Source organism: Rhinopithecus roxellana, chromosome 6 (assembly GCF_007565055.1).
Source record: "Rhinopithecus roxellana isolate Shanxi Qingling chromosome 6, ASM756505v1, whole genome shotgun sequence".
Lineage (NCBI taxonomy): Eukaryota > Metazoa > Chordata > Mammalia > Primates > Cercopithecidae > Rhinopithecus > Rhinopithecus roxellana.
In genome coordinates this window covers 72,656,785-72,677,994 of record NC_044554.1, presented here as the reverse complement: position 1 = coordinate 72,677,994, position 21,210 = coordinate 72,656,785, and the positions used below count along the sequence as shown (strand labels likewise).

General features: G+C 35.1%; 1 protein-coding gene across 2 annotated transcripts in view; it reads left to right on the top strand.

The window, feature by feature from the left end:
- Positions 1 to 20,779, top strand: part of ING3 (inhibitor of growth family member 3) — a 28,339-nt gene extending 7,560 nt beyond the window's left edge. Inside the window, exons 5-12 of one of the 2 annotated variants that reach the window (XM_010382298.1) lie at positions 9,952 to 10,048; positions 11,833 to 11,904; positions 12,936 to 13,055; positions 13,341 to 13,498; positions 14,437 to 14,630; positions 15,804 to 15,996; positions 18,321 to 18,359; positions 19,845 to 20,779. In XM_010382298.1, the coding sequence (XP_010380600.1) occupies positions 9,952 to 10,048; positions 11,833 to 11,904; positions 12,936 to 13,055; positions 13,341 to 13,498; positions 14,437 to 14,630; positions 15,804 to 15,996; positions 18,321 to 18,359; positions 19,845 to 19,961 (990 nt within the window). In that variant the 3' untranslated portion in view covers positions 19,962 to 20,779. Of the gene's footprint in view, positions 1 to 9,951; positions 10,049 to 11,832; positions 11,905 to 12,935; positions 13,056 to 13,340; positions 13,499 to 14,436; positions 14,631 to 15,803; positions 15,997 to 18,320; positions 18,360 to 19,844 lie in introns of those variants that run through there. The other variant, XR_004058079.1, reaches the window with a different exon arrangement.
- The last annotated feature ends 431 nt before the right edge of the window (positions 20,780 to 21,210 follow it).

Here is a 21,210-nt window from a genome sequence, read left to right as displayed (position 1 = left end):
AATATAAAAAATCCCTTCTCTTTCAGACTTAGTGATAATCATCTCAGTTACCCTCTACCTTTTATCACTATAATTTAATGGCTTCTAGGTGAGTCTCAGATTGAAAAACTGGCACCTGGTTCACAGTTCTCTGTTGAAATCATCTTATACTACCTAGTCATCTACTTCTTTGGCTTTTGTAAAGACTAATCCACTTCAGTTGCCACAGACTGAACCTGATCATCACTTGGAACTGCCCTACCTCTGATACTTCTTGCGTCTACATTTCATTTCTTCCTATTTTATCAACCCTTTCCTGTTCAGTCAAGAGACTGGTTGAACTCTTGATCTCTTTTCTTATAGGTACCTTCCACATTGCTGCTGCCTTAGGGCATGTTTTTACTTGCTGCATTTTTGCTTCATCACTTATGCCTTCTCTTTTTAATCTTTAGCCTCTTTTCTTTCTATTAGCTTCTGTACCATAGCGTAGTAACATGCTCAGGTCTTCCTCATATTTAAAAAGAACCCAGACAATCTAATATAAATCCTGTGGTGACCATGACTCTGCTTTAGCCAGTGTAGTCTGTAGTTTCTCATTCAAACTCTTGGACACTCCCTTACTTTTGATTTATTCCTAAATTTATGGCATTTGGGGTTCTATTTACCAACCCTCTAATTTCATTTCGTAAATTCTTTATTGCTAAATTCATCAGACAGCTTCAGTTCTTTTTAATTGACAGTATTGGTAAATTTAATGCTTATTGCCATTCATTTTGTCTTGCCATTCTTGATCATGTATTACCATGTGACTGCCTGCTCTGGATGCTCCCACCTTTGTGTCCTTTCTTAGTCTCCTTCTTGGATTCAGCCTATAATGATGGTGTTCCTCAGGGTTCTATCCTTGACCTACGTGGTTTCTTACTCTTCAAATGGTTCTTACATGAAGGTGACTCTCTTCCCCTCTTCTACCTGCCAAGAGGGCCAGGAAGACCAAATTCCACACACTAAAGACCTGTTCTTTCAAATGCCAGTTTTATCCCCAACCTTTGCACACCACCCAAGTTGAGAAACACTCCTCTATTACCATTCCATGTGTTCTGTTAGTGTTAACAATTACACGTTAATTATTCCTTAATTAATCCAAGCCCAAGCTGTTTCTTTGAGTCTTTTAATCTTATCTGAATATTCCCAGACCCTAGAACTCAGTGTTTTGAAATTTAAAACTCAAAGCATCTCCTTTTTCTTCTCTAACTACCCTTCCCTGCCCCACCACCAACTTTTTGTTTCTAAATCTCAGATGAAGCACTGACCTTGTAGTCATTCAGATTAGGGCACTGAAAGTCACCCTATACTCCTTGTCACTAACTTCCTCACACTTAATCACCATGTGTTGTTCATTTTACTTTATAATTACCTCTAATTGTCCTTTCTTCACCATTGCTGTAGTTCAAGTACTTAAAAAAGAAATGTAATTATAGATAATATATGTACATGTCCTAAGTGTACAATTGACATTTTGACAGACCAGTACCCCAATCAAGATATAGAACATTGTCATTCACCCTGGAAAATTCCCTTATGTCATTTTCTAGTGTCTATCCCCTCAAGTACTCTTCATCTCTCACCCAAGCAACTATAATAGCTTTTCTTAATGGTTTTTCTGCCTTTGATTTATCACTGTTTTCCTAAAATACACATTTAAGCATGCTGTCTCCTTGTTAATTTTTTTTTTCTTTTTCTTTTCTTTTTTTTTTTTTCAAGGCAGAGCCTTGCTCTGTTAGCCAGGCTGGAGTGTAGTGGCACAATCTCAGGTCACTGCAACCTCCACCCCCCAGGCTCAAGCCTCCCAGGTGCTGGTACTACAGACACTTGCTGCTATGCCTGGCTAGTTTTTGTATTTTTTGTAGCGATGAGGGCTCCCTGTGTTGCCCTCAGGGTTGGTCTTTAACTCCTGGGCTCAAGTGGGAGGCTTTGGCCTCCCAAAGTGCTGGGATCACAGGTGTGGGCCATTGCACCCAGCCTGAAATTCTTAAGCATTTTGCTACTGACTTGTTTGATCATGCCATGTAGAAAGTTCTTGATTTGGTTTCTGCCAGATCTCTAACTGCATCTCTTTGTTGTCCTCTGTCCCTCACCACCATCCATGTGCCCGACCATGGTGAACATACTGTGTCTGAATGACTCTTCCTGACTGGGATGACTTTCTTTTTCCTGTTTGCTTGGTAACCTTTTCCCTATCCTTCATAATCCTACACATGCCTCTTTATTAACATAGTCTTGATAACCTTGATATTCGTATCATTTATATCTAGGAGAAGATATTTGACAGCTTATGACAGGAAAGGCATGTAAGAGTGGTTTTTACAAATGCATTTATTTTTCCCTCATATAAAATACCTGTTGGAGGAGGCAGACCAGGGTTTGTATGGCCACCCCAATGCGATCACTGTCCCAGGCTGCTTCTAATCTGTTCTACCATCCATTCTGGGCAGGAAGAAGAGTTGCAGTAGAGGATTACTCAGAAGGGCACATTTTGTAGTTTAGTCAGCTCTTTGAAGGAGTCTTCCTGAAAATCTTACTTACTGCCATCTTATATCTTATTGGCTCCCTCTAGCTACATGATTACCCCAGATATGTGAAGTTCTGTCAGAAAGAAGGGGAGAATAGAAACTATGCAGATAATTAGCAGTTTGTGCTTTACCCTATCCTCAGACATGTCAGCCTCCAAATCAGTCTTGCGCATGTGATGTTATTATTGATCAAATAACATTGTAATTATACATTTACCTTTGCTTTTGTGTTTGTCTTCCCTAGTATAAATGTTAGGAACTGTGTGTTTTTATTTTAGTGTCTTCAGAACCTAACATAGCTATTCTTCAGTAAATATTTGTTGAGCAAAAATCACCTGAATATGTTAATAGAAAAGAAAAAGCACTAATATGACCCCTAAGTTAGGAGTCTTGGTGAGAGAGTTTAATGCTGTTATTGTTGGTGGAGATGTATTTTTGTTAGGAAGCAGTTTCTCCAGGGTACTAGAGTATGCTGAGATTGGTTCAGTTTTGATGGACAGACTAGGACAGACTGCAGTATGCAATAGCTACTTCTTTTCAAGGCGTGACTTCGAGAAGTAATATATAATTCAGGTGAGATTAGTTTCCTTTATAGAATCACTTTGAGCGACAAAACACCCCATCTTATGATCCTTTTCTTTGCTCCAATCTTTTTGGTTTCCCTCTTACTAAATTGCTCTCAGAATTTTGTTACTGTCTTCAATGTGGATAGGTTTCCTTTTCTGATATATAAGTTCATTTTGAAAGTTCTTGTTAAACAGGATTTGCAGATGAGCGTTCAGTAAAAGGAATATTTTTTGCAATAAAAACTTATAGTAATAAGTAATATGTATGTTTTGAGCATTTTAACTAAAAATATATTCAACTTTATAATAGTTTTTCCTTCCTATTTTTAATGTGTTTGTTTTGAAAGAGCCCCCCCTTTAATGAAAAAACAGATTTATTAAACAGTGAAGTGAACATTACTATTGAAATTAATGAAAATATTGGGCCTCCAGTTAACATGTTCCCTAAAAAAAAATCTTTTTTTTTTTTTTTTTTTTTTTTTTTTTGAGATGGCCTTTTGCGCTTGTGCCCAGGCTGGAGTCCAATGGCGCAATCTCAGCTCACTACAACCTCCGCCTCTCAAGTTCAAGCAATTCTCTTCCCTCATCCTCCCAAGGAGCTAGGATTACAGGCGTACACTGCCATCCCCAGCTAATTTTTGTATATTTAGTAGAGACAGGGTTTCACCATGTTGGTCAGGCTGGTCTCAAACTCCTGACCTCAGGTGATCCACCCACCTCGGCCTCCCAAAGTGCTGGGATTACAGGTGTGAGCCACCACACCTGGCCAATTTTTTTTTTTTAATAAAATAAAAAATAACTAGCTCACCTGACCAAAGGGTCTGAGGGTAGGTAAGGTTTTTGGACATTCTGTACCCCGAGAGGCTGACATAGTAGATTAAGTGAACAGCGAAGAGAAGGACAAAGGTTTTCAAGGTAATCTAATCCAGTGTCTTCCAAACCTTAGTCATCTCTTTCATGCCTTCACGATTTTTACAATACCTGCAGTGCTAAGTAAGTTTTTAAATGAAATATGTTTAAGAGGAAAACTTACTAATTCGTTACTACAAATATAAGTAAAATACTAACATCACTTATGAATAAATAATTACCAAAATGTCAAAAACAATTATGTACCTTCCTGGAAAACTTGTGCTTTGTGTAGCACATATCAACACAATGTCTTGTAATATTTGGGTACTTTATGCCTGAGGGAAAGAAATTTACATTATTACCCTTACATGTAATTAGAGTCAGATATAAGGGAATTACTGACTTGTTCAATTGGGATGTCACTAAATGGAGTTACCCTGTCAAATTAGTTATTCTCCCTGAAATAACAAAAGTAAACATCCAAATGTAACTTGATAAATGATAGGAATGACATTCCTATAAAATATAACATTTGAGAACTGAGACTACTAGTCTGCTTTAGAGGGGAGTGGATGGGACATAATGTAAATGTAAAACTACAGTAAATTCTGTTCTGAGATATTTTACCCAAAAAACAGTGGTATACTTGTATTTGTACAACTATATATAGTGGGAGAGTATGACGTGGAAGAGTATGACTTTCATTCATTCAGCAAGTGTTTATAGAACTCCAGCTGTGAGCAGTCACAGGTAGTAGGTGGGCAATAATGACACAGACAATGCTGAGGCAAAATGTATTTTGTTTGTTTGTTTGTTTGTTTGTTTGTTTTTTGAGACAGCGTTTCACTCTTTCTGCCCAGGCTGGAGTGCAATGGCGTGATCTCAGCTCACTGCAACCTCCGCCTCCCGGGTTCAAGTGATTCTCATGCCACAGCCAGTAGCTGGGATTACAGGCATGCACCACCACACCCAGCTATTTTTGTGTTTTTAGTAGAGGTGGCATTTCACCATGTTGGCCAGGCTGTCTCGAACTCCTGACCTCAGGTGATCCGCCCACCTCAGCTTCCCAAAGTGCTGGGATTACAGGTGTGAGCCACCGCACCCAGCCTGGCAGACTATTAAATAAAGACTATTTTAGATTTTGATAAGTACACAGGAGGAAATAAACATTGTGGAAAGGAGAGAGGAAGGGGGAGAAAGGGAGAGGAAGGGGGAGAAAGGGAGAGAAAAGTGAATAACTGGTGAAGGCTGTTAAGAATGTAGTCTAAGGAAATGACATTTGCGGTGGTACTTGGAAAATGAGAAAGAACCACCTGTTGGAAAAGCTAAGGGTATAATGTTTCAGGCACGTGGTATACCAAGTGCAAAGTCTGGAGTGGAAAAGACTTTGCATGTTGAACCAAGAGAGAGGCCGGGGTGGTTGGTCTGTGGTCTGTAATGGGAAAGGAGCAGCATGAAGAGGAAGCAGGCAGGAACTAAGGTATGGGGGCCTTGCAAGCCAATCTAGGAGGAGAGTGATTCTTAGTCTAAAGCAGTGGGAAGCCAGTGAAGGACTTTAAACAGAGGCATGGAGTATAGACCTTAAAGGAGATTTTGTGTATGTATTGCCTTTGCTTAAACATTATATTATAGGAATTTTAAATAAGCATGTATTACTTTTACAGAATTTATGGTATGTCACCATAGTATGTAATTGTGTTTGATTTTATCCCTCATTGTTTTATATGGCATTGCATTGCATTGTATTTTTTTCATTGAAATATTTTATTTACTTTTAAACCAGTAGTAAACTTTTTTTTTTTTTTTCCTATGACCATCACTGCACTGGTCATCTCATTTATTAAGGAATAAACCAAACTACATATTATCAACAAATGAAGAAATTTGTTTTAGGGGTCCGGTAAAACTAACTGACAGTTTATTTTAGTAGCCATTTTAGTGAAATTTGACTAACACACACAAAATCTATCCTGTTAAAATAATTTTCTTCCAGAAACCTGATACTCATAAATAGTCATTAAACACTTATTTGTGTTTCTCAGCCAGTTGTCACTGTCATAAGGATGTATTAGATTGCAATACCTAATAAAGTTGATTTATACATACCCTGATAAAATTTGAGCTTTTAGTTGATGCTTGAATGATTTTAGCAGTCTCTTGCAGTGCTCAATACCCTTGAACTGGCTTCTTTTTTTATATCCTGGCCTGTTCCTGAGATGATTGTATTTCAGATGCACATTTTACCTATAAATTTGAGAGTTTTCATCTGATACTCTAATTAAGGAAATATATTATGTGAGTTTGACCTTTTGATTTCTGTCCTGTCTTTATTGACTTTCAGGAAGATGATTAGACAAAGTTGTATGCTAAAGCCTCTCAAGTATTTGTTTCAGCATAAACGATAGGTCACATTTTCATCTAGTTTAAATGTAATTTAGAGATATAAAGAATCATTTTCATGACCTATCATCTGAGAAATACTTTGCCATCATGGTTTCTTTTTCTTCCCCAATTTACCCTCCTTACTCGCTATTACCAGACCCTTTCATGGATAGAAATTTAACTTACTGCTGTCGATTGCAACTTAGAATGGAACAGACTTGATTGCCTATTTCGAAAGGGCAAGCTAGAAATCTAAATTTTGTAAATTGATTGTATTGGAAGCAGTAGATCATGTAGAGACTTTGAAAAAGCTGTATTTAGTTGTGTTTGGGTCCATTAGTGATACACTTTAAAATTTGAATATTGGAAAACCAGAGAGTCAAAAAAAGAAAGAGTCAAAGATTACAGCTCTATGCAAATATAGGATGAAGGATTTGTTGTTTGTTTTGTGCAGAGGGGCCAAGTATGACTTAAATTTGCTGTGATCATGAGTATGTTAACAAGTAATGTTGCTAGAATATCCTTTGTCTTTAAAGAGGCTAGAAAAATTATAGGAGTTTAAACTTAAAGCTGTTATGATTTGGGGTTATAGAATATGATTTGGGGTTATAGGGCAAGGAAACTTTGTTTATAGCACTTGTTGACATTAACTGGGAAAAAAATAAATAATTAGACTCTGTGGTTAGCCCTGTGTTAGGAATCTGTAGCTAATGGAAAATCTCTCAACTGGGAGATTTTTACTATAGTAAATCAGTCTTATGAAAGCAGATGTTTGTGGAAGGGTGAGGTAAGTTAGGTAAATAACTTTTTACTTTATTTATAAAGTAAATCAGTCTTATGAAAGCAGATGTTTGTGGAAGGGTGAGGTAAGTTAGGTCCTTGCTCTGCTTGATGCCTGTGGGGACAACATGGTGATCAGCTATAAGAGGTGCTTTAACCGTTCAGAATCATGTAGGTTGAGGGAATGCACATGATGGATTTGAGGCAAGTTCACAGCTCTTATTATTGCTGTTTAATATTGTTTAAATATCCTAGTGCTTTATAGCTTAAGTTAATTCTTGTGGTCAGTGGTACTTTCTGACTTCTAATTTGATTTAGTACAGCAGTGATAAATAGAAGAAAAATAATTCTCATTGCCTAATAATTGCTTATAATATTAATCAGTTCATAATCTCTTTTACATATGAGGAAGTGAGAATGACTGGAAACCGTCTTTTAAAGCTGCCTACCACAAGTGGTTAAGGCTTTTCTGTCTTTTTTTATTTTAACTATGAATTTGGTTTTTAGAGTTATTAACCCTTTAGGTTCTAGTGCCTTTTCTGAGCTATCTAGTATTGAAAGTCTCGTCATTATTTTTCACATTTTCATATGTAGTGAACTTTATCAATATATTTAATAAAATGAAACAATCCTTAAATGCAAAGGTGAAGTGAGTTAGGGTAATGTATATGGTATGAAAAAGAAAGGTCTTTATCTCACCCTAACACTACCCCCTCAACCTAACGTTCTTGCTCACTGTGCTTTATATACATATTACATGCTACATCATACTTTGTTTTTATCTAAGCATATTGTTTGTCTTTCTGTCTCTATACATTTTTTATTGTGATTCCTTTTTTCCCTCTATTTGAATTCAATCCATCTTTACTGTCTAATTCATACCTCCTTTGTGTCTACCAGTGTTATTTTTTTATGTACAACTTTTGACTCTTTTTGAACTATTGCTTATTTGTGACATCTAGACTATGTTTTTATACCTTATTATATTAAAAATCATATGTAAATCTTGATTTGTCAGCTAAATTCTAATTCCTATGAAGGCAACAATTCTCTTCCATTCTTCATATATCCTTCATTTAATCCAGCACCAAGCACATAATAGCTCAATATTTATTATTAGTACAATTGTAGGTACAAAAAGCAGTGGAGTGTTTTCATTGCATTAGTGGTCTTGGAACCTAAATATGAATATTTTTTCTGATTTCCCTTGAGATTAAATTTTGACAATGAAAGAGGTATGCTCAAATAACAGACGTCTGTGTTCACACTATTATCGGAAGGGAGGTTCCTTAAAGGATGCTAAATTACCTGCAGATTCTTTGAATAGGAGCAAGGATCCATAATATGTGATGATATAGGTTTTTAAATATTCTAGAACTCTGAAAGTAATGTGTGTGTAAGGGTAGAAGGAAAACTGGCTTTCAATTATTGAAAAACCACAAACCAACACCCTAATGATTGTTGTTAATATATAAAATGCAAATAATAGGACAATATTACTAGTTTTTGTACTTGAGTTATATTATTCTGAATAATGTTTTTCAAAAAATAAAAACAGTTGTTTTCTGCACGCAGAAAGTTCAGAGGTCAATGTCAGGTAAATGGCAAAGCACAATTCGTTACAAATAAAGTTAAATTTGGTTTCTGTAATGCATTAGCTGTATGACTTTGGGCATATTACTTAAGTAACCCCTCTGAGCCTTAATTTCTTCACCTATAGAGACAGTAATAACCTCAAAAGATCAGCTTGAGGGCTGATCATCGCCAAGCACATTACCTGCTCTTCATAGGCATCTAACCCATGCACATTGTGTTTTGCTACCTTTCTCCCCTTCTTCCTCATGTTAGTTATAGATGGTTTAATTCTAAACCTTACTTAAAATGTTGCCCTGATGCAGTATCATGGCACATTTTGATATCTGTAAGAAAGTTATTTCTAATTCTAGCAGTAATCCAATGGGAAACTAGACTTGGAAAAGGATGTTGTCAATAATGTGACATGAATATTTTTCAAAGAATTTGTGTGTTTTCTTGTTTCATTTCAAAGTAGTTTGAAAAAGTATTAAAAATATTTAATATTAAGCTTAAAAAATACATTAAGACTTTTTTGTTAGCTTGAGGTGTCATACAATTTTCTGAAATTAGTCAAAAGATCTCTCAGTGACAAAATAAAATTTTGCCACGTTAACTAGGGAAATTGTATTTTAAATAAAATAATTTTAACCAGGCCCTTTGAGGAATGGAGTTTTCTGACCAACAACCCCTTTTGTTTCTCCTCTTCACATAAGTGTTTACAAGCATTATGATTCACTCTCATGCCTTAGAGAAATAAATGTATAGAATATAGGAACTTCTTTGCAGACTGAGGATCTTTCATCATTCTAAATAATAGCTTTTATGGTGTGACAGTGACAGTGTGGATGATGGCCTTATAAGTAGGAGGAGATTAGGCTCTGAGTAATCACAGGGTATATTATGAAAAGTGACCAGCCTCCACCATCCCCTCCTCCCATTCTCTAATCCCTGATCAGTTTTGCTTTAATTTTCATGTCCTCACTTCTGAAAATGGAGTATACAACATTTCCTAACAAGTTGAGAGTCTGGGTCTTAGAACTTAAAATTTATTAAAGGAGACTTCGGAGATTCTTTAGCCTAGCACCTCATTTTATAGATTACAAACCTCTGAGGCATAGGTTAATTGACTTGCTCAAGGATACTAAGCAGATTCACTAAAAGAAACAAAGATTTAGGTTTCCTCATTAAACTGACACTTTAACAGTGTCCCAAATTTTGGTGGTTATCTTTGATCTTCTTTGAAACAGGTAGATCGACACTTGAGAAAGCTGGATCAGGAACTGGCTAAGTTTAAAATGGAGCTGGAAGCTGATAATGCTGGAATTACAGAAATATTAGAGAGGCGTAAGTAAAATTTACAGTTTTCCATCAATATTGGACAGTACATGTGCAAATCACTGAGAAGACCTTGTCTCACAGAGGCTTTTGAAACCTGCCCTTCAGTGGATGGTGGCATCCAGGTCAGATAGCTTGGACCCTAGCAGTTGGAAATGTTTGGGTCATGGATTCTGAGAGAGATAATATAGGATATCATCCACTCACTCTTTATGAAATAACATATTAAATCATTTTATATCCACATATATTAGTAAGTTGAGTGATAAGAACAAATTTAAAGAAACGTAACCATCGGGAGACAAATTAACCATCTTGCATTAAGTGTATTGACTTTACTCTGCCTCTTTATACACTTAAGCTTTGAGGAAGGTTGTTAGTTTCTTAAGAATTATTTTATGGCTTTTCCTTAACTACATATACTGAAAAAGATTCCATTGGTTTCATAACACTACCTCTTTTTCTTAAAGAAGTGTTTCCCTCTTTCCCTTATCAGCAAGAAACCATTTTAATATTTCTTTGCAAGGCTCTATTTGATCCCCTGCTATAACTTACCCCTGTCACTTCTTTGGTGTGTCTTCCCAAAAATGGAAGCGTGAACACTGTTTCCTTAACTGATTTAGCATTTCTTCCAACCTAAATAGGTAATGTACATAAAAGCAGTTAGTGTGGTACTTGGTGTAGAGTAGGCACTCACTGGATGTTAATTGAACCAAGTTAGTATTATGGCTAATTTCTGCTAGAATTTAATTAAAACTTTCAAACATATTTTTTCTTGATGCATTTCAACAGCAAGAATATATACCTGTTTCTACACACAGATAAAAGGTTTCTTTACAGTGCCAATCTATGTATCTTTCTATATACTCACTAGAAGTCAGCTAGGGAAGCCAATCACAAATCTGTCTTGGTGTCTATAGTTGCATTTTTGTGTTGAAAAGTAGATGCATCACTTTAGATAATCATCTATTTATTTGTGATACTTTTCTTCTGGAGGAACCCTGTATAAGGATAATAAGTATTTTGAGACAAAATTAAAAATTCTGTAGCTGCTTTGATTTTTAAAAAATGCTGATGATAGCTGTGAGTATTGATAATTCATGCCTATTCAGTACTGCAGGAAGGTTAATAAAGCATCCTCTCTAAGGACACAGACATATGAAACAAAATTGGATCAAGTTATAAAAACTGCTCCACCCTGTGCCCTGCCATAATTTCATCTCAAGGGATCAAAAATAAACCCAGAAAAATGTATTTAGAGGTATTTTAAAGCTTGGTGTTACAGATTCTATTCCTCACTTTTTACAAACAAAATCCCTAACTTCTTTTAGGAAGTCTTTATTACCATAATGTCATTTTAATGATCAAATAATTTTTTTCATATAGTAATGTCCCCCATCACATAGAACTTTAGAATCTCCCATTAAAACGTCTTCAAGTCAGTAAAACTAGATTGACTCTTACCAGTAATGAGATTACAATGTCCATTCATCCATTTATATGCCACCCACTGTGGTGAATTCCCTAATTAGACACAAGTATTCCTTGAGCCATATTGTACTTAAGGTAAATATTGGGAAAGGGATAACTTATTGTTTAGAGAGAGGATATACTCAGTGTGGGATGGACAGTGATGATCCTCTAACATGTCTGGCTAACATAATACAGGCATATGCCTCAGAACTTGCTAGTCCTCTGCTGGGTAAGGGAACTCGTTGCCTGTAGTTGAGTGACATGTGAAGTTCTGCAGTGACATTTAATGGTGGTGTATCTCTGTGCCTCTCTTCTTTTAGGATCTTTGGAATTAGACACTCCTTCACAGCCAGTGAACAATCACCATGCTCATTCACATACTCCAGTGGAAAGTAAGTTTGGTGTAGTGCAGCTAAGTTTTAAAAACAATGAAAACCTTATCACCTGTATGTTCTCTTTTTTTAACTCTACACAACGAATTGAGAAGTAAATCCCTTCTTTTTTTTTTTTATTGCAAGTACTGGCAGACTTATCTTTTTCCTTGAGGAGAGCATAGGTGATTCGGAAATGAGTATTCTGTTTTCTCTTAAATTTGTAGAGGGAGAATGTATAGTACTAATAGCATATATTCCCTTCATATACATACTTGATTCTCCTTAGGGAGCTAAGCATATATTCTAATAACATGTATTCCCTTCATACACATACCTGATTCTCCTTAGGGAGCTAAGCATATATTCTAATAGCATATATTCCCTTCATACACATATCTAATTCTCCTTAGGGAGCTAAGCATATACTCTAATAGCATATATTCCCTTCATGCACATACCTGATTCTCCTTAGGGAACTTTTCAACTGAGCATTCTCCTGAGGGAGCTTTTCAACTGAGCCAAACAATAAACTATTTTGTAATAGGCCCTTTGTCTTTTTCATCCTTGCTTCTCCAGTGCTTAACCTAATGTTTGGCATATAATTAAGTCTGAATGGTTGGTAAGTCAGTGAGTGGATGAATTGTTAGTCAGATGACTGCTGGCTAGTTGATACAGTCAAAAAATGACTGTATCAGTGCTTCTTTTGACACATCAATTTGGTGGGAAAAGATAGTTGACTGAAAACTATTCTAAGTGGTAGATGATGTTTTGAAAACAAAGTTTCCCTCACATTGTATGTGAGCCCATGGTGTATCTTGGGTTATCTTTAGTACTCCGCTACTGAAGTTTTTTAAATGGTGGAGAAGTCTACTCTTAATAAACGTGTAACACAGAGTTCTGCTTGTCCTGCCTTCTGAGGAAACATCATGTTCTGTATTTTATGAGGAACCCAGATCATACTGTTTCACGTTATAGCTGGATATAAGTATTATGCCTTGTCCATAGTTCTCTAAAGTTTAAAAACACATGAATTCTTTATTTATATTTAGAAAGGAAATATAATCCAACTTCTCACCATACGACAACAGATCATATTCCTGAAAAGAAGTTTAAATCTGAAGCTCTTCTATCCACCCTTACATCAGATGCCTCTAAGGAAAATACACTAGGTAAGTTTATTTTCTTAAATATGATTGCTTTGTTTGTTTGTGTTGGAATAAGGAGAAATAAAACCTTTCAGGATTAATGAATCGTACAGTTTCTTTACCTGGTTAAAGTATACATATTGAGAAAGAAGAAAAAGGAAAACAAGATACATTATTCAGTTGACTTAATGTACAAGTGACATGACAAATTTTAATGATTTTATGTCTGTGTTGGGAAATAATGTAATTTAGACTCACTAACATTATGTTCTCTGCAACCATTTTTATTTCTTTTTTACATCTACACAGGTTGTCGAAATAATAATTCCACAGCCTCTTCTAACAATGCCTACAATGTGAATTCCTCCCAACCTCTGGGATCCTATAACATTGGCTCGTTATCTACAGGAACTGGTGCAGGGGCAATTACCATGGCAGCTGCTCAAGCAGTTCAGGCAACAGCTCAGGTAAAAAGTAAAGGGTTTAGAGACAAAATGTTACATTTTGTCGGAATCATTGGAAACCTAATAGAAATAACTGGATGTGAACAAATAGTTTTCTAACATTGTATAGTTTCATTTTTAAGTCATGGTTTCATGGTATCTGATATTTTATTTAATGAAATAATACATAGGAATTACCTGATTGATAATGAAAACTAAAAAATAGGTTTATCATGCAGATTATATGCAGACCCTTCTCACAATAACTGCTCATGTTACCCATGTTCTTGACTGCAGTCCACAGCACGTGCTAGCATAGTTCTTTGTTCCTTCTGCCAGTTCCACGGCTTCCTATGTAGCCTTGGACTTAAGTCGTCTTGAGTTTGTTCACTTCTGTATAGTTTGTCTGTATTCCAAATTAAGAAGTCGCCCATCACATAGTTTATATTCTAACTGTAAAATCTTATTTTAAATCTTTTCATAAAAAAGGTTAGGCCAGGCTCAGTGACTCACACCTGTAATCCCAGCTCTTTGGGAGGCTGAGGCAGGTGGATCACTTGAGGTCAGGAGTTCAAAACTAGCCTGGTTAACATGGTGAAACCCCATCTCTACTAAAAATACAAAAAAATTAGCTGGGTGGGTGGTAGGTGCCTGTAATCCCAGCTACTCGGGAGGCTATGCAGGAGAATTGCTTGAACCTGAGAGGTGGAGGTTGCAGTGAACCAAAATTGTGCCACTAGACTCCAGCCTAAGTGACAGATTGAAACTCCACCTCAAAAACACACACACACACACACACACACACACACACACACACACTTAAAGGCCAGTGATGAAAATAATAGTTTAAACAATGTAAATTAATATTTGATAAACCAAAATGAAACTATAATTTGTAACACTTGAAAAAGAAAATCTACATATTTACATATATTGATGCTGTCAATGAATGTCTATTTAAGATGAAGGAGGGACGAAGAACATCAAGTTTAAAAGCCAGTTATGAAGCATTTAAGAATAATGACTTTCAGCTGGGAAAAGAATTTTCAATGGCCAGGGAAACAGTTGGCTATTCATCATCTTCGGCACTTATGACAACATTAACACAGAATGCCAGTTCATCAGCAGCCGACTCACGGAGTGGTCGAAAGAGCAAGTAAGTTTTATTGGTACAGTAGCCCTACCCCTTTACTGGGTGCTTGGTCTACTTGACACCTCAGCCAGGCCTCTCTCTGTTAAAGGCAGGATATAACGGCTTAAAATGAACCTTGCAGAGGTGGGGAGATGTGCAGTTTTCATTTTATAGTGCCATACTTTGAAGGGGTCAAGTCTTTAAAAAGTGTTAGAGTTGTTTTTAAGTTTTCTAGAGTCTTAAATTGAGTCTGTTAATAGATGACTTCCATTTATCTTCTTTTATTCATTAAGATAAATCATTTTATGGAACTGCTTTTCATTTATTACCCTTTATTTTGCCATGTATGTCAAGGTAAATTAATGCAAAGCAAATTATATCCTGGTGATTTTTTTTTTTTTTAAACAAGATTGTTCATTTTGATGAACAGTAAGCAAAGCATCTTAATTCTTAGTCTTGGGCCCCAAAAATGAATGGTATGAAAATATCCCTAGATTTTGTATATGAGACTTGGGATAATTTTATAAGCTTTGAATATGAAAACGTAATAGCATTTATCACTGTCAATCCCAGGTAACTGAATATCCTGGATGTTTACACATAATGAAAGTTCAAATGCTAGGCCAAAATAATTAGTTACCTAGTAGTTATATTTTCTGTATTTTTAAATATGTTACATTTTTTGTGAATTAATCCCTAAATGAATGATCAATATGAAATAACCATGACAGAAATGTCAAACATCTTAAAAATTAATTCGTCTTAATGGTGCAAGTTTAATATAATTTCTTATGATAAAGTTCTATACTTGTAGAATTAAAATAGCATATGGCTTAGCAATAAATTACTTGTGAATTTTCAGTCTTGGTTCCCTGCCATACTCGTTGGTAGGTATTCACCCATCAATTGATGGCTATAACCACTTTTATCAAATGGTTTTGTGTCTATGTGCCTTAGGTTTTGATGAAGAGTATTCATTTTACTTAAAAATACAAATAATGTCTGTAAAGTAGCCAAAATTTATATTAATTCTTCAAAGTACTACCTATAATTTAAGTCATTGGTAAATCTAGATTACTTTAGCTTAGACTTTAATTTATACATTTGATATCATTTCATTTTATACTATTTATTACGGAGTTATTCTCTAGTAACTTCTGGATGGTGAGCAAATAAAACTTATACTATTTTTTTCAGAAACAACAACAAGTCTTCAAGCCAACAGTCATCATCTTCCTCCTCCTCTTCTTCTTTATCATCGTGTTCTTCATCATCAACTGTTGTACAAGAAATCTCTCAACAAACAACTGTAGTGCCAGAATCTGATTCAAACAGTCAGGTTGATTGGACTTATGACCCAAATGAACCTCGATACTGCATTTGTAATCAGGTAAAAGTCTGGTATATGTCTATAAAAGTATAATCTGAATAAACTGGAAGAAAGAGAACTGTTTCATTTTTAAGCCTTTTTTAAAACTCACTTAAAATACCCCTGCTTTGTTTGTATACTTTTCTCTCCCTTCTTACAAAAGTGACATTTGCTGTAAATACTGAGTATAAAGAAAAATGTTACCCATAATCCTAGCCCTCAGATACAACCTGTAACTAAACATTTTTGATGTACCACTACCATATACCTCACGTGCACATTGCCTGCCTTAATAAAATTCAACAGACTGGGTAGCTTAAACAACAGAAAATTATTTTCTCACAGGTATGAAGGCTGGGAAGTCCAAGATCAAGGTGTCCACTGACTCAGTTCTGGAGGAGAGCTCTCTTCCTAGATGCAGACTGGTGCCTTCTCACTGGGTCCTCACATGATAGAGGGAGAAAAAGTATGCTGTGGTGTCTCTTCTTATAAGGGCACCAGCCTTTTCAGAGTAGGACTCCACTCTGTGACTTCGTTTAACCTTTACCACCTCCTCACAGGCCCTGTGTCCAATTGCAGTCACATTGGGGGTTAGGGCTTCAACATACGAATTTTGAGACATAAGTATGCATTTCTTAACACATATATATGCATATAATGCATACACGTGTGTGTATGTAAGTTTGTCAGTAGGAACCACAGTGTATACCTTCTTGTTACTGGCTTTTTTCTCTAAATCAGGTATACCAAACATGATTTTAAAGAAAAATCTTTAAAATCTTCACATAGTTATCTCTTATACCATCCACTATAGTTTTTTTAACCTATTGCTAGCTATAGATTATTTTAGTGGTTTTAATTTGTTTGAAATTAGGGATAATATTAAGATAGGCATTTTTAAAATGTAATCCATTTTATACATCTGATTTTTTTGATAATCTTTTAGCAATAAAATTAGGCATAAATATTTGACAGACTACCAAAATGTATTTTCTAGAAATTTATTACCAAAAATTAATGAACATACCTGTTTACTAAACACTGTCCAACAACTGGATATTATTTTCTTTTAAAACCTAAGTACCAATTTGATAGTTTTATGTCACAATTGTTTTAAATACACTAATATTAAAGTTGGACATCTTTTGACCATTTTTGTTTTTTACATTATGAATTGACATCTAATAGTGTTGGCTGATTTTTCTATTGTTTTTATTATGTGCTTTAAATATTTGCTTGATTTAGTTATTTTTAATAATTCTAAAATTTTGATACTTTGTAGTTATGACTGTTAATCTTTTTTTTTATGAAGCAAGCCATGGATTATATACTTAGAAGGGCTTTCTCTTTGGCTCTTCTTTCCATAAAAATTTTTCTTGTATAATATTTTCTCCTAATTTTTATGTGATTTTGTCTAGTTCTTTGCATGCTTCAGTTTCTTCACATTTAAGTCTTAGTCTATCAGCAGATTATTTTGTCTAACAGTATGAGTTACCAATCCAATTTTTAAAAATTTTAACAATTTGTTAGCTGTTCTACTATCACCTGATAAACATTTTTCAGCACAAATGATTAAGGAAAGCATATCCTATATTCTCACAACAAAAGTAGATTACTTGCAAAAGAACAAAATCAGACTGAACCTAGAGTTTTCCTCTGTAACTCTAAAAAACTAGAAGGTGATGAAATATTTCTGTAGAGCTTTTTGGGAAAAATTAAGAGCCCCCCAAAAACTTGATATTCAAAGAAGTTATTTCTATGCATAGGACCATGTAAATATATTTTCACTCATGCAGAGAATCAGAAGGTATGCCATCTAGTTAATCCTGTCTGAAAAATTATTCAGTCTACTGAGAACTTCAGTGAACTCAACAATTAGCAAGTTACACCCTAAGGTGCTGGTGATGAATAGCAAAAGCAAAATGAGAAAGGACATAAAATAGAGAAGTTTAGAAGTTTCAAGGAAGTGGACTATTAATTGCAAAAATATAAATGACCTAATGTGACCCAAGAAGTAAAAACTTTCAGTAAGTAATCAAGAAAGAAACTGAAAATTTTTACAATAAGAACTACCCAGAAAGATGACTCCTTCATCCAGGTGATTTCTATGGCAAGTTCTTCCAGACTTCTGAAGGGCAGATAATTTCTTGTGCATTTCTTTCCACCCTTGCCCCATGCTGCCCAAAAGAGTATTTCAGGAAAAAACTAATTATACCTTGATTCTCAGTGTAATTGTATATTCAGTGTATTTCCCTCTGTTTTCCAGCAGTATCATAAACAGTTAATTGGGATTTAGGTGTTTGTTACATAGTCATAATAAAGATATTTAATTTTTTTTTAACTAGGTATCTTATGGTGAGATGGTGGGATGTGATAACCAAGATGTAAGTATTAAATTTTTCTATTTAGGAATGAAAAAAATCACAGGTTGTCATTACTTGAATATTTGTCCTATATGCTATATGGCTTGGTTTAAGAAAACAGGTTTGCAGGTATATTAATTATGTTGTGCTAATGCTAGAATATTCCTCTTCAAAATTGGGTGATGTCCCTTAATGTGTTCCCTATTTTAATTTTTAAAGCTAATTTTATGGTTTTCTGTGCAGATGGTTTGTCTCAGAAGTGTTATGTTGTATGAAAATTATAAATATCCTCCTTTCCCTTTGCTAAAAAATACTGTGTTTACTAGAATCCGGTTCATTTATCACATTGAAGAAATGGAATTTTAAAACAATTCATTCTTTCAGGCTGCACCGTGCTAAAGTGAAGGGTGGGATAATTGAGGATCTAATGTGAGATTATCTTCCTCTCATGAGTATAATATTTTTTACTGTACTGTGCAGGTGTCAGCCGATAAGAGCCACCTCTGATCTGAAAAGTAAAGGAAATTTGAAAGGAAGGAATTCCTGGTTTTTAGGAGACTTAATTTTAGTTAGAGATACGTATTTTTATTCAATACTGAGAATATTGTTGTCTAGTAATTTTGACTCCCTCCTTATTTAGTAGTGACAGGACCCTAAGATTAACAAGAGTTTTAAATTTGTAAAACAATCTGAAGATTGAGGGGGTTGGCTAGGTGCATTAAAATGTGTACTTTTCCTAGACCTGATAGGGTCACGGCAACATGCTCACATAGATGGGGACAGACCCTCCTTCTATTTCCCTATGTAGAATCCCTTGTAGGCTGTTTGTGGTTATTGCAAAAACAGTATTGCCCAACCATTTCAAGAATATCACTGTAAACTCTTCTGGCACAGTTAGTGAAAATGATGAATGACATTTCTGTGAGTACCAGCATCATGCTTCTCTGATTCTTCTTATTCCCAGTTGTGCTCTTTAGAGTGCTAAGACTTTCCATGAAAGAGTTTTCTGCTTAATATGTTTCAAAGAGGAATACTTTTTCTCTACATTTCTGGGAATAGAAACACCCAGGTAGGAAATCCAGGGAGTAAGACATAAATTAATGTCTTTAATTACAATCAGCTTATTCTGCTTTATGAGACAGCAAATAAGGCTATTAAATAAAATCTTAAGATATATTTACCTTCTACATAGAAGACTCATCTCACTTCTTTTTGCCCTTGAAAGTTGAAAATTAGTGAATTTTCATTCATTAGGATGATGGGCCTAGATTACATGGACCTCAGGATTCTTGAAGATGCATAATTTTTCGTGCCTTCATTTCCTCATTCCTGAAGCTTATCGTTTAGTCTAAATGATGTCTAAATAATCTAGATCTAAAAATTCTGATGTTACGCATCCAATTATTGTTAAATTAAATGGATTATTCAGTCTCCTGAGCATATTTTAATATACTCTCTTGCCTTCAGAAGTACTGAAAACTTGTTTTTTTGCAATTTTGCCTCTAGTGCCCTATAGAGTGGTTCCATTATGGCTGCGTTGGATTGACAGAGGCACCAAAAGGCAAATGGTACTGTCCACAGTGCACTGCTGCAATGAAGAGAAGAGGCAGCAGACACAAATAAAGGTGGTCCTTTTGTTTGAGGAAGAAATAAACTTCAGCTGAACATTTTATATAGGACTTTAAAAAGAAAAGAAGAGAAAGAGGAAACAATGCATTTCCAGGCAACCACTTAAAGGATTTACATAGACAATCCTATAAGATCTTGAACTTGAATTTTATGGGTTGTATTTTAATAATGTAAGTAAATTATTTATGCACTCCTGGTGTGCTATGAATATTATTCCAGTTAGCCTTGGATTATTTCAGTGGCCAACATATGCAGACATTTGTACTCCTCAACCATTTTCTCAAAGTAATGGGCATTCTATGATTTAGACTTCAAGGAATTCCAATGATGAAGATTTTAAGGAAAATATTTTATATTCAACAGGTATATTCTGCTGCATGTACTGTACTCCAGAGCTGTTATGTAACACTGTATATAAATGGTTGCAAAAAAACAAAAAAAAAAAGTCAGTGCTTCTAAAAAGAATTTAAGATAATGGTTTTTAAAATGCCTTTATAATAAGCTTTGTTTCTTTGTGAAACTAATTCAGCAGGCTGAAGGAAATGGTTCATGTGATAAAGTGGGCTGGTATCCTCTAGAGTACCTGGGTACATAAACAGAAACTCCTGTAGGTAAAAAGTAATTTGTGCCATTAGTCTTTCTATGTTTCTGCATCCAGATAGAGTGCAGTTCATGAGGGAGGGGGCGGGGGACTGAAGGGGCAAGGGCGTTAAAGTGATACATTTTTATACCAAATGTGTTTATTTTTTTGTGCAAGTAATCCTTAAAATTGCAATTGTATTAGGTGTTAAAATAAAGTTTTTAAAAAATTACTTGTATTTATACTTTACATACTTAATAATGAAAATTTCTGAATTCCAATTAACTCTCAACTTCCGTAATCTAAAAAGAATCAGAGGCCCAGGACACAGAATACTGTGTAATCTGTGATGTCTTTAATAATGTTTAGAATTTGTGATATGAGAATACAGGAAAGATATTTTTAATGTAAATTTGAAATGCCAATGTATTTTTTTTTAGAACATCTTCTGGCTTTTTCCTTCAGTCTAAAAGACATGAAAGAAGTGTAAGTACAGCAGTTAAAATGAAAATAATGGTTATGGGTGTTTTGACTGGAGGCAATGTATCCAAATAGAGTGAAGAGACCCCCCCTGGTTGGGAGCTTCAAATTCAGCTATTTTCGATTCTGCCACTTACTGATACGACAGTTAATTCAAATTTTGTATTGCTCTGGGCTTATTGC